Source organism: Suricata suricatta, chromosome 8 (assembly GCF_006229205.1).
Source record: "Suricata suricatta isolate VVHF042 chromosome 8, meerkat_22Aug2017_6uvM2_HiC, whole genome shotgun sequence".
NCBI classification, from domain to species: domain Eukaryota; kingdom Metazoa; phylum Chordata; class Mammalia; order Carnivora; family Herpestidae; genus Suricata; species Suricata suricatta.
The window spans coordinates 137,460,900-137,473,692 of NC_043707.1; the positions used below are offsets into that span (position 1 = coordinate 137,460,900).

General features: G+C 56.7%; 2 protein-coding genes across 2 annotated transcripts in view; one reads left to right on the forward strand and one right to left on the reverse strand.

Annotated features, from left to right (window-relative positions):
• Window positions 1–10,989, forward strand: part of DNAJC11 (DnaJ heat shock protein family (Hsp40) member C11) — a 45,375-nt gene extending 34,386 nt beyond the window's left edge. Inside the window, exons 17-22 of the mRNA XM_029945924.1 lie at window positions 6,510–6,665; window positions 7,914–7,983; window positions 8,314–8,371; window positions 8,469–8,611; window positions 9,081–9,210; window positions 9,569–10,989. Of these exons, the coding sequence (XP_029801784.1) occupies window positions 6,510–6,665; window positions 7,914–7,983; window positions 8,314–8,371; window positions 8,469–8,611; window positions 9,081–9,210; window positions 9,569–9,594 (583 nt within the window). The 3' untranslated portion in view covers window positions 9,595–10,989. The remainder of the gene's footprint in view (window positions 1–6,509; window positions 6,666–7,913; window positions 7,984–8,313; window positions 8,372–8,468; window positions 8,612–9,080; window positions 9,211–9,568) is intronic.
• An 850-nt stretch (window positions 10,990–11,839) lies between these two features.
• THAP3 (THAP domain containing 3) overlaps window positions 11,840–12,793 on the reverse strand; it is a 6,572-nt gene continuing 5,618 nt past the window's right edge. Inside the window, exon 5 of the mRNA XM_029945926.1 lies at window positions 11,840–12,788. Within this exon, the coding sequence (XP_029801786.1) occupies window positions 12,562–12,788 (227 nt within the window). The 3' untranslated portion in view covers window positions 11,840–12,561. The remainder of the gene's footprint in view (window positions 12,789–12,793) is intronic.

Here is a 12,793-nt window from a genome sequence, read left to right on the forward strand (position 1 = left end):
GTGTAGACTCTTCCCCGGGGGGCCTCGAGCCTCTGCGCTGACAGCACACACTGGCAGCTGCAGCCCCGTCTCCCGGACCCCCGCTGGCATCTCTGCCAGCATCCCGGACGTTCTGTCCCAGCTCGAGGTGCTTCCAGACCTGCTCTGCCCCAGCCTCCCCGCTCCAGTCGTGAGAGCCCCGGCCTTCCGGGTGTCCTGTGCAGAACCTTGGGGTTGGCCTTGCTTGCTCTTTTGCCCACACTCCAGAGTTAATGTCTCTCCAAACGACCTGGGCTGCCCAGGAGGCGTCTCCCGAATGGGACCATTCCCACGCGCTCTGCTCCCACCGTGCCGTGTCTGAGTTGTCGCACTGCCCTCCCGACCCACTCCTGCACCCCCGGTGGCCCTGCTCTCCACACGGGCAGAGCATGTCCATGTTAGTCGCTTAGCTGCTGAACCTCGGTGACTCTCAGTCCCTGGTAAGAGGCGGAGTCCTTCAGGGCCCTCCGTGATCAGGCCCTCGCCTGCTGCTGACCCCTCCCCTCCCGTCTGCCCCGGCTCCACCCCTCCGGCCGCTCTGACCCCACACTGCCCACTCCTGCAGCCAGACTGCGCGTTTGCTCTTCCTCCGTCCCCAGATGCCAGCACAGCAGAGCCCCGAGGTCACCTGTGGGGGCAGCACCCCTCGCTTTGCCCCCAGTCACACCGTTTCCACTTAACCCTCTTGACCCTCCACTGCACGCCCGCTCTGGTCATCCGTCCACCTCCCCGGCCCTCGTCAGAAGCACTTTACCTTTGCCTGCTGTTTTCTGTACGGGAATCCTAGCGCCTAGAACACAGCCTGGCAGCTGGGAGAAGGTCAGCGAGAGAGAGAGACACAGAGACAGACCGGAAGCAGACTGTGCCGCATGGCGGAGTGTGAGAGCGGAGCCCCAGCAGGCCACCGGTGTCGGGGCCGCATCGGGTGACCCGCGGGCCCCTGGGGTCTCACAAAGAGCACGCAGAGGCTGACAGACGCTCTACATTGTAATCCCTTGTATTCCCAGATTGGGACCGCTGACACACTACTCTGCCTCAGTTTCTGTTTTTCAATACTTTTCCCGTGCAGATGCTGCATGACCCAATCTAGACTGAACTCCCATCCCAGGAGTGCTACTCGCTCCGCCTCTTTGAAAGAAACGTTTTCATTCCATGTCAGCCGAGCCCCGTGTCAGCGGGCTGCCTTGTCCAGATTGTGTTGCGGTTTAAACTGAAGCTTCCCAGAAGGCCCCAGAGTTCAGCAATAACACGTGATCTGCCTTTGCTAACTCTTACTTTGTTCTGTTTTTTTGGTGAATCACAGTAATTTTTTAATGTTAAACTAACCTTACGTTCCTGAGGAAAATTCTACTTGATCATACCGATCATGGGAGAACACTTTTTTTTTTTAATGTTTTTTATTTATTTTTGAGAGATAGAGACAGTGCAAGCAGGGGAGGGTCAGAGAGAGAGAGGGAGACGCAGAATCGGAAGCAGGCTTCAGGCTCTGAGCTGTCAGCACAGAGCCAGACGTGGGGCTCGAACCCACGAACCTGAGATCTGACCTGAGCCGAAGCCGGACGCCCCAGTATAACACTTTTTATATATTAGTTGGTTTGGCTCACTGATCTCTTACTAAGGATTTTTCTATCTATGTGGGGCTTTTTATAACTTATAGTTTTTTTTTTTTTAATGTTTATTTCAGAGACAGCGCAAGAGGGGGAACTGTTTTTTGAAACTTGTCCATTTCAGCCAGTGAATTTGTTACCATGACGTGCTCACAGCACGGCCTCATCCTTCTAATGTCTGTCGTTCTCGGGAGATGATCTCTGCCTTCGCCCCTCGCTCCTCACGTTGGCAATTTGTATCCTTTCTACCTTTTTCTTACCAAGGCTGGCTGGGTACTCAACTCTCAAAGAACCACATTCACCTTGTTACTATGCTCTGTTGTTTGTTTTGTATCTCTTTACTCCTTATTCTTCTCTCTACATATTTTGGTTTCACATTGCTGCTTTTTCTAGCTTTTTAGAGTCCAGCCTTATATTATTAAGTAGAGATCTTCCTTCTTTTCTAATATAAAACTTTTTTTATGTTTATTAATTGAGGCAGAGAGAGACCATGAGTAGGGGAAGGGGCAGAGAGAGAGGAGACACAGAATCTGAAGCAGGCTCCAGGCTCTGAGCTGTCAGCACAGAGCCCAACGCGGGGCTCGAACCCACGAGCCATGAGATCATGACCTGGGCTGAAGTTGGACGCTTAACCGCCTGAGCCCCCCAGGCGCCCCTCTAACATAAACTTTTAAGGCTTTACACACTGCTTTACTCCATCCCACAAATTTGGATACGTTGTATCATTATCATCAGTTAAAACTGTTTTCTAATTAATTTCATGTTTGGAAATACATTGCTTAATTACTAATTACTTGGGTTTTTTCTGTATATCTGATTAGTGATTTCAGTTCAATGTTATTTTGGTCAGAGAATGTTCTGGTCAGAGAATTTTCTGTATGATTCCAGTCTTTTTAAATATATTAAGACTTGGGGTGCCTGGGTGGCTCAGTCGGTTAAGCATCTGACTTCAGCTCAACAGTCGGTGGGTTTGATTGAGCCCTGCATCAGGCTCTGTGCTGACAGCTCAGAGCCTGGAGCGGCTTCCGATTCTGTGTCTCCCCCTCTCTCTGCCCCTCCCCAACTCACTCTCTGTCTCTCTCTCTCAAAATAAAGAGATAAAAAAGTTAAAATGTATGTGTATATACTTATATATTGACTTGCTTCATGCCCCACCACGTCGCTGCCCGTGGTGACCCTGTGCACCTGAAAGGAGCGCACACTCTGCCGTTGTTGGGTGCGGTGTCCTGTAAATACCAGTAGGCCGGGAGGGTTGGCAACATTCACCAGAAACCAGGAGTTCCAGGACTTCACCGATTCGGGCAGATTTCTGTCGGTCGCTAAGGAAGTGCTGTCACCGCCTCCAGCTGTGAGGGTGGACCCCCGCTTTCTTCCCCGGTCAGTTTTGGCTTCGTGTATTTTCTCTCTAGCACGCTCTTTGTAACCACCATCACGGTCAGGACCTAGAACATTTCCGTCGTGTCCAGACCTTCCCTCGTGGCCTCTGTGTGGTCTCCCAGGCCCTGGCAACTGCTGCTCTGTTTCCACTCCCTATATTTTTGCCGTTTTCAAAACGTCACAGAATCGGAATCGTGCAGCATGAAGCTTCATGAGCTGCGTCCGTGCACATGGTGCTTTTGAGATCATCCTCGCTGCTGCTGCTGTTTTTAATGAATTACTCTCTTTGTTTTAATGTTTATTTATTTCTTAAGAGAGTGAAAGCAAGCCAGGGAGGGGCAGAGAGAGAGACAAATCCCAACCAGGCTCCACACCATCAGCACAGAGCCTGCTTCGGGGCTCGAACTCATGAAACGTAGATCATGACCTCGGCCGAAACCCGAGTCGCGATGGGCAGTGCCCCCAGCCGCCCCTGCTCTTCCTGCTGGCTGGTCAGCGGTGTGTTGGCATCGCTCTTTGACAGAATGTTGTTGATGCACCCCAGCCTGCCTGCTCGTCAGGGGCGCCCGAGTGACTCAGGGCTGAGCGTCGGGCTTCAGCTCAGGTCATGATCTCACGATTCAGGAATTCGAGCCCTGCGTCAGGCTCTGTACAGACAGCTCGGAGCCTGGAGCCTGCTTCCGATTCTGTGTCTCCCTCTCTCGGATCTGGTTGCTCCCTTCTCCCCGCCCCTCTCCACCTAGCACTCTGTCTCTCTCTCAAATATAAATAAACGTTTTAAAAAGTTTATTTTTAAAAATATATTTCATTTCATTTGTTTCCAATTGTTAGGACTACACATAAAGCCAATAGACCTTCACATACGGGTTTTGTATGAACAGAAGGTTCCATTTCTCTTGGGTGGATCATCGGAGCAGGCCTGCTGAGCGCATGGTAGGTGTGTGCTCCCGGCCGCCCCACACTCTTGCTGCCCCGCCCACTGCAGGTGTGTGAGCCAGTCCCCTTGTGGTATTTTTTTTTTTTAATGTTTGTTTAATTTTGAGAGAAAGAGCACAAGCAGGGGAGGGTCAGAGAGAGAGGGAGACACAGAATTGGAAGCAGGCTCCGGGCCCTGCCCTGTCAGCACAGAGCCCAATTCGGGGCTTGAACCCCCACAGACCGTGAGGTCATGACCTGAGCCAAAGTTGAATGCTTAACCGACCGAGCCATCCAGGTGCCCCCCGTTGCAGTTTTCATGTGCGGCCATGTCCAAGTCCACGTCCATGACCCTGAGCCTCTCCAGGTGCTTGTTTGCCATCCGTCCCTTTTTTTAGCGAAGTTTTTATTCACATCTTTTGTCTGTTTCTTATCGGGTTGTTCGGTCTCTCTCTCTTTTTTTTTTCCAGTGTTTTTTGTCAGTTCTGCAGTTGCTTTTCTTCCCAAGGACATCGTCCCTGATTGTAGAACTCAGGGTTAACAGATCTGTTCTTTCACTGCTCTGAAGATGGGACTCCACTGGTTTCTGGCCTCCGTTCTTTGTGCTGACACGTCAGTGGGGAATCATTGCCCCCTGGTGTGGGATGGGCCTTTTTTTTCCCCTGGCTACTCAACTTTTTATTCTGTTTTGGTTTTTCATTTTCAGCTTATTGTTTTTCAGCAGCTCTCACCTAAAGTGTACCTGCATGTGTTTGTGCTATTTTTATGGTGCTTGGAATTTGTTAAATCTCTTGTCGCTGTAAATTTGTCCCTGCATAAAATTTGGAACTTTTAGGCCATTAATTCTTCAAATATTTGTTCCTGCTCCATTGTCTTCCTGGGGCCCTAATTACGTAAACTCTAAACCTCTTGATTGGGGCTCCTGGGTGGCTCAGTCGGTTAAGCGTCCAGCTTCAACTCAGGTCATGATCTCACAGTTCGTGGGTTCGAGCCCTGTGTTGGGCTCTGTGCTGACAGCTCAGAGCCTGGAGCTGCTTCAGATTCTGTGTCTCCCTCTCTCTGTCCCTTCCCTGCTCGCGCTGTCTCTCTATCTCTCAAAAATAAATAAAAAACATTTTTTTTAAATGTTTTAATAAATAAATAAACGTCTTGATTGTTGTCCTGCAGCTTTCTGAGGCTCTGCCCATTTGTCTTCAGGATTTTTTTCTCTATGTTCTTTTCTTGGATAATTTCTGTTGGTCCGTCTACACGTTCACAGACTGTCATCTCCCGTCCACTGTTCAGGGCACGCAGTAAATATTGTCTTTGAGCATAAAGAAGCTACTCGAAAATACTTATCCAGGGGCACCTGGGGGGCTCAGTCTCTTAAGTATCTGACTTTGGCTCAGGTCATGATCTCACAGTTTGTGGGTTCGAGCCCCGCGTGCTGACTGCTAGCCCAGCGCCTGGAGGCTGCTTCAGATCCTGTGTCTCCTTCTCTCTCTGACCCTCCCCTGCTTGCACTGTCTCTCTCTGTCTCTCAAAAATAAATTTAAAACATTAAAAAAATTTTTTTTTAATAAAATTTTTTTTTAAACCCTTATCTGGTAGTTCCAGCATCTGGGTCGTCCGGGTTTGTTCTCGGTTCATTGTCTCTTTCTCTGGTAAATCTAGACGTGTAGAGTGATGTGTATTATATCATGGGCACTGTTGTACCTTGTAGAGACTCTATAGTCTGTCAGAATTCTCAAAAGTGTTGACTTTTCCTTTTTAAGGGAACTGATTTGGCTGACGTCAGACTGCAAGCTGGGACTCAGCCGGGCCAGCACAGTGACCCCACTGTGCGCTACAGCCGTGGGTAGACCAGGGACCGGCTGGGGGTTTGTGCCACGTGGATACAAAGAATTTGGGGTTCCCCATCTCTGATGCCCCTTGCTGGGGGACCCCTCTTCCCAGCTGCCATGGTTGCCTCAAACTGTGATCTCTGGGTCTTGAGTCCCCTAGAACTGCAGCCATCCCCAGCCACCCGGTAGCCGCGGGGACTTGCGCTCGGGCTGAAAGCTGCTAACAAAACCCAGGGAGCCTTCCAGAGCCCTTCCGCGCTCCCGACTGTCGCTGTGCTGTGCCCTGCGTCCCCGCCACCCCCGCCGGGGACTTTGTCGCAGGGGTTCCCGGCGGGCCGAGTGCTCCCGTGGCAGATGCATGGCCGTCCCTAGACGCCGGGGCTCCTTAACTTGCTGCCTTTGGAAATCACACACTTGTTTCGATTCAGTAAGCTGAGGGCTGAGGTGGTTCGGTGCCCAGGACACCCCCTCTGCACGCCCCTCTGTACCCTGGAGGTGCCCACTCCCGCCTTCTCAGGCCACTTTCACTCCGGTCAGTGGTCGTCGTTGCTTTGCCCTTGAGGTTAGCGGGTCGTGTGACCTTTCTTCCGTCACAGACCACAAACCCAGCAGCTGCACTTGGGAATTGGGACCAGACGGCGTGTGGTCATGAAGCCAGTGGTCTCTGGGTCCCTCCTCACCGGTGTTCTGGATCTCTCTCCCCGTGGCCCGACCTCCATTACCCTTCCCTGGACTCACCCTGGGTGTTCTGTTTCGGTTTGGTTTTCAGGTTGAACAGGGCCAGTCAGACCTACTTCTTCCCTATTCATTTGACGGACCAGCTCCTGCCCAGCGCCGTGTTCTATGCCACCGTGGGGCCGCTCGTGGTGTACTTTGCCCTCCACCGCCTGGTCATCAAGCCGTACCTCAGGGCTCAGAAGGAGAAGTGAGTTTGTTCTTTGTTTTTTACGGGTTTTTTTTCTGTTTTTTATTTATTTTTGAGAGACAGAGACAGCACAAGCAGGGGAGGGTCAGAGATAGAGGGAGACACAGAATCTGAAGCAGCTCCAGGCTCTGAGCTAGCTGTCAGTACAGAGCCTGACGTGGGGCTCGAACCCACGATCATGACCTGAGCCGGAGCCGGACGCTTACTCGGCTGAGCCCCCAGGCCCCTCAGAAGGAGAAGTGAGTTCAGAACGTGTCACAGGGATGACGGTCAACAGCTTCCCTGCCTTTACGGCGGAGACGATAACCGTGGAAGCTGCTCACAGGGCTGCTGGGAGAATAAACTCGCGCGTGCGCAGGCCCGGCCCGGCGTCCGTCCGCAGTGCAGGCTCCTCCGTGCCGGCCGGCCTCACGCGGTGCTGCTGCCTCGGGCGCCTCACCCCGCCTTCCTGCTTCCAGAACGGGGGCTGGTTCACAGTTGTGCGGGGGGACACCAGCACCACGGACCTCGCGCCAGCCGGTTCTCCCCGTGGCCCTGAGCTCAGGAGTGGGGGGGGGGGGCCGCACGCAGGCAGGTGTCACCCAGAGTCTTGGAAGTTATGGAAGCGTTGGTTTTGCAGTCGCTTGTAGATAACCCACTGGGGCAGGACCCCCGGTCTCCGAGGTGGTGTAGACTCTGCACTTACAAAGGCCTCAGGTAGTCAGTCCCTGGGGTCAGAGCCTCGCGGCGGGCGGGGGAGGGGGGCCCTAGCGTCTGAATCACTGCAGTCCAGGCTCCAATGCCCCCGGAGGCTGGAGGCTCAGAGCAAAGAACGTGCAGGGGTCACGTCTCGTGGGGACAGGCGTATGCTACCCCGAGTCCCTGTGCTTTGCTGCGCAGGGAAGCCTAGTTTGTATCCAAAGCATTAAGTATCGGCGCTGCCAAGTCCCGGAGGTGACGTCCCCCTGGTCCTCCCCCTCCCCCTCCCCCGACCTCTCCCTCCACCCAGATTCCCGTCCCGCGGGGTCTGCTTCGCGCCACAGTGGGCTTCCTGCGCGCTCCGGCGGGGGAGCCGTCCGGGGACAAGAGCGCGGGAAGCTGCAGGGCCTGACGTGAACAGATTTGCTGGAGATTGTCTTGGAAATATTTTCTAAAGCTCCAGAATGAGGCGTGCGGGAAGATCTCCGCCTGCCTGCCGGGCGCGGGGCCAGCGAGGGGTCTGCCGCCTCCCCGCACGCCAACACGTGCCTTGTGTTTTTCTCACCCGAGGGAGCTGGAGAAGCAGAGGGAGAGCACAGCCACCGACATCCTGCAGAAGAAGCAAGAGGCGGAAGCTGCCGTAAGTGCTACAGCCGTGACCCCAGAAGTCCCCCCGCTCCGGGGGCCTCGGCGGTGGCCGTGCCACCGCTCCCTCCGCCGGCCTGAGACCCAGGCCCCCTCCCGCTCTGAGCTTCGTCCCGTCCTGCGGATGAGATGCGGTTCCCCCGGAAAGGCGTAACAAGGTTTTCTTAGAACTGGAAGGTCCTTTTCTTCCCTGTACGTGAATCGTTTTCATGTGGCCTCACAGACTCCCAGCCCGAGCGCAGGGGTCCTGTCGGACTCCTCGTGGACGGCGGGCCGAGAGGCGGGCCCGGGGCGGCCCTGACGGGGTGGTCCTTGTTCTTTGCAGGTTCGGTTGATGCAAGAATCCGTCCGAAGAATAATTGAGGCAGAAGAGTCCAGAATGGGTGAGAAGGCATGGCCCTCTCTCCGGGCAGGGTGGGCGCCGGGGGTCTCAAAGGGGCGGCCCGCTCCCGCCCCCGCTCACGCCGGGCCTGCCCTCAGGGCTCATCATCGTCAACGCCTGGTACGGGAAGCTCGTCAACGACAGGAGCAAGAAGAGCGAGAAGGTCAAGGTGATTGACGTGACCGTGCCCCTGCAGTGCCTGGTCAAGGACTCGAAGCTCATCCTCACGGAGGCCTCCAAGGTACAGCACACGCCACAGGGTTCGTCAGACAAGGCCTCTGGGGTGTGGGGACGGCCCGCGCCGCACCCAGGTTCTGTCTACACTGGAGCTCATTCCTTCGTGCGTCCGCGCAGCCAGTGCTCATGGGTATTTATCGGGCACCTACTGTGTACCAGGTAGAGCAGCAAACAAAACGTACATCCCGCCTTCCTGGGGCTTACGTTCTATGTATTCCTTGCCTTTTTCCAGAAAGAGCGTGAACTCTCCTGTTGCACATTGGAGGCTCACGCTGGAGCCCGGGGCCGGGCCGGTAGAGGTGAATTAAGAAGCAAATGCGTCCGGCCGGGCGGTGGGTCTAGGACCACGGCAGCCGCCTTCTGACGTGCTCGGCACCGGGTTCGCCGCTCGCGTGGGCGGCTCCACAGGGCAAGTCCAGGCCCGTGGAGCGGACCTTCTCCAGGCTACTCGAGTAAGAGTGTGTCTGTTGCAGGCCGGGCTGCCCGGGTTCTATGACCCGTGCGTGGGCGAGGAGAAGAACCTGAAAGTGCTGTACCAGTTCCGAGGCGTCCTGCACCAGGTGATGGCGCTGGACGGGGAGGCGCTCAGGATACCAAAGCAGTGTGAGTAGCTGCGCCCCGCGGCCGGGAGACGCCCTCAGCCCGCGGTGGGGCGACAGCCCCCCGTGATCCATCGGGTGCACGCGGCCCGCCCGGAGCCCAGGACGGGGTGCCCCACGGAGGGGCGGCAGCCCTTCCCTGCTGGGATCCGAGCGAGCTCTTTGCTTGGCAGCTGCGGCCGGGGGTCGGGCAGGAGGCAACCCGGCTGCTCCGAGTCCCAGAACCGCTGGCTTCTCCGCGGCTCGCCCACTGCGCAGCCCGTGGGGGCCAGGCCGCCTCAGTCAGCTGACGGCCGAGCCCCCTGAGCGGAAGGCAGGCCTGGAAACGGTGCCTTTTGATACGTCCCGTTTGTCTCTTACAGCTCACAGGATCGACACAGACGGGTAACCCGCTTGAGAAGCCGGATTCCCAAGAGGCCGCAAAAACGCCTCTCCCGGGCGGCTGCGAGTTCGGAGGCAGGGACAAGCCGCAGACACAGACGTGTTTATTTTCTCTTACTCCTGTAGAAGGTGGCGCCGAGTTACGTGCAGGGGACACAGACGCCCGCGTTCACGGGCGCCGCGGGTAGGACTCCGGCAGCCCCACCTGGACCAGAGCCGAGCGGCCCGTGGCTGTTTTCCCAAGGATCATGTCCCCGGAGGGAGGGGCCCGGGCCCCCGCTCCCCCTCCGCGCTTCCCCCCCCACCCCCCACCCCGGGTCCCGAGCCCGGGCCGACCGCAGCCACCCAGGAGCTCCCGGTCTGTCCCGAGGCATTTATGGAGCGTCCTGCCTGCACACGGGACTGTGAACTACTCTTCCTGAAAACCCACGCTGAGCATGGAAAACAAAATGAAAGAGAAGGAAGGTGTTCTCACGAGCAGAAGCCTCCAGAACAAGTGAGCGTCTGTCCGGTCAGCTTCCCAAAAACCACTTTTTCCTGCTGAAATACTACTCCGTGAATCTGGAGAGGACCGTGTGGGTTTATAAATCTGCTTTTTATCTGAGAACGAATGGATTTGGAAATCAGTGTCTTCTTTCCCCCTCCCAGAACTTCTCAAATCATTCCACTGGCAGGTGGCTTGGGACAGAGCGGTGGATGTCCCACGCCGTCCCAGGGCCTGGCCCTGTCACAGGTCACTCCCTCCCAGGAGCCACCCTGGCCTTGTGGAGAAAAGCAGACGCAAGCTAAGTCGCCCCTCCCACCCCCTGCAGCTCAGCCTGACCTGCCTCTGGCCCCTCATGGAGCGCAGGAACAGGGAGGGGAGGGGAAGCAGGGGCCAAACCCCCAGCACTGGGAGAGCCAGGCGGGCCTCGCTCGCTCGCGGCCAGCAGGTGGCGCTGCGGTGCCCGCCCCCAGGGCTCCCTCCCTCCCTGTCTCACTGTCCCCTCTGTGGACGCAGAATACTTAGGAGCCAGCTGCTCCCGAGCAGCCCGGAGCGGCCGCCGGTCCCGCTGACAGAGAGGCCCTGGCCGGCCGCGGCTCTGACGCCCCCCCGCAGCCGTTGCCGCAGTCGGGCTGCGCCCCCTGGCGTCGGCACCGGAGGGCTCGCTGATACCCCCTCCTCCAGTGTCCAGAAGCAGTGCAGGCTGTCCGATTCTGTAGTACTTACCTCCACTTCAGAAAGGTCTCCTCTGAGCTGCTGCTCTGAATGTAAATCGTGCAATAAGCGTGGCGTGAAATCTCTGACCTTGGGGCGCGGCCACGGCAGGTGGCTCTTCAGGGCACCAATTCTCGGAATTTTGTTTGAAATAGACTGTACAGAAGGCGCTCTTACCATAATAAATCTTTCCTGAAAATGGGATAGTGTTTTGATGCATCCAGTGTGTTCATTGTCAGGTGGCAGCAAATACAGCAAGTGCCCCCCACCCCCCAAGGCCTCGGTCCATCCTTTATTCTTTGCTAAGTACACCTCATCTTGGGGGCTCCTGGGGGGCTCAGGTCATGATCTCGCAGTTCATGAATTCGAGCCCCGTCGGGCTCTGCCGACAGCTCAGAGCCTGTGGCTGCTTCTGTCTCCCTCCTAGCTGCCCTCCCCACCTGCTGGCGCGCTCGCTCGCTCTCCTCCCAAATTAAACAAACATTAAGAAAACTTTTTTCAGCAAACCACATTTTTAAAAGTTTCTTTATTTTGAAAGAAAGAACCGGGGAAGGGCAGAGAGACGAAGAGGGAGGACCCCACAAGCCGTGAAATCATGACCTGGGCCAGAATCAAGGGTTGGTGCTTAACCTTAACTGAGCCGCCCAGGTGCCCCTTTAACCACGAGGCTGCACTTGAAGCCACGGTCCAGGTTTACACACTAGACGTTTGCCTGAGAAACAGGCATCCAGAGTCAAGAGATCACTTAGGGGTCTTGTTTTCCCCTTTGTTTTTGTTTTTATTAAAGTCACCTTTTTTCGTAGTCAAAGGCGCCCAGCCCTGCCTGCTCTTCAGCAGGAAACAGGAAGGCAGTCTTCTGGGCCACAGGGTCCAGAGGAGAGAGAGACCCTCCACGTGCGCCTTCGGGTCTCTCCCCGCCGCTCTGAACGCGCCGCCCGTAAGCCAACCCGGCGTGAAGGGAAGAGGCCATTACCGTTCGCTTCTGTGGAAACGTTCCGGAGCATTTCCGCGTCCAGACAGTCACCTCTTCGGTTTCTCGGATACCCTAGGGCACAGCTTCCTGACGGACGCATGAAACCGACCGAAGCAGAGGCTCGCACACCGCTGGGTGCTGGGCGGCTGCGGGGAGGGCCTGGCAGTGCCCGCTGCACAGCGAGCCCTGATCGCTCTCTGCTCGTCACCTTTTCTCATAAGAGTGAGAATCCTCTTCGGGTCTCTCTAGGCTGGCGGAAGCAGGTCCCGCGGGCTTTTGTAAAAGCAAACTGGAGGGCAACGTCTTGAACAGCTCCTGCGCTGGTTTTCAGATGAAGGAAAACCGGTGGTGGAGGGAGACGCTTTATGATGTCGTCCGCTCAAACCAGGCCAGGGAAGGGGGCGCGCCGGAGATCAGGGGCGGGTCCCGGCCACTCGGCCACCGTCCGTCCATCCAGGCGGCCGAGGGCAGCCCAGCAGCCCCTCCAGGAAGAGTCCTTCCTCCCCACCGGGGTGCCTCAGCCACCCGGGCTCAGGCCACCTCGAGCAGTGGCCCTGAAGCCCCCCACCCAGCTTTTGTTGAAAGGACAGTCGCCTCTGGGAGGACCGAGCTGGTCTCACTCCTGGTCCTGCCCTATCCTGGCCTGATGCTGCTCAGCTTCCCCTGAGGCGGCCTGGGCTCCACACCGTGGGCTTGGCCCGGCACACCTCACCGCCCCTTCTCGAGTCAGCGGCAGGACCACAGGGTCCCCGCCAGCGCCGCAGAGCCACCGTCCTGCCTCCCGGAGAGCCTGGCCGTGCGGCTCAGCTCTGCTGCTCTGGCCGAGGTCTGGCCTGGGGTCCCCGCTGGGCCGCTCGGGGGGCCCGGAGGCGGCCGGACATCCTCTGGATCGCCAGCCTCTGCGCCTTCACGCGTTTTCGGAGCCTCTCGTTCTCCTTCAGAGTCAGAAAGAGTTTTTTTTTCAGGGTGTCTAAGTCCAAAAGGGCGTAGCTGTGATCGGACGGCTGTGTGGGGCTGGCCGGCAGACTAGGCGCC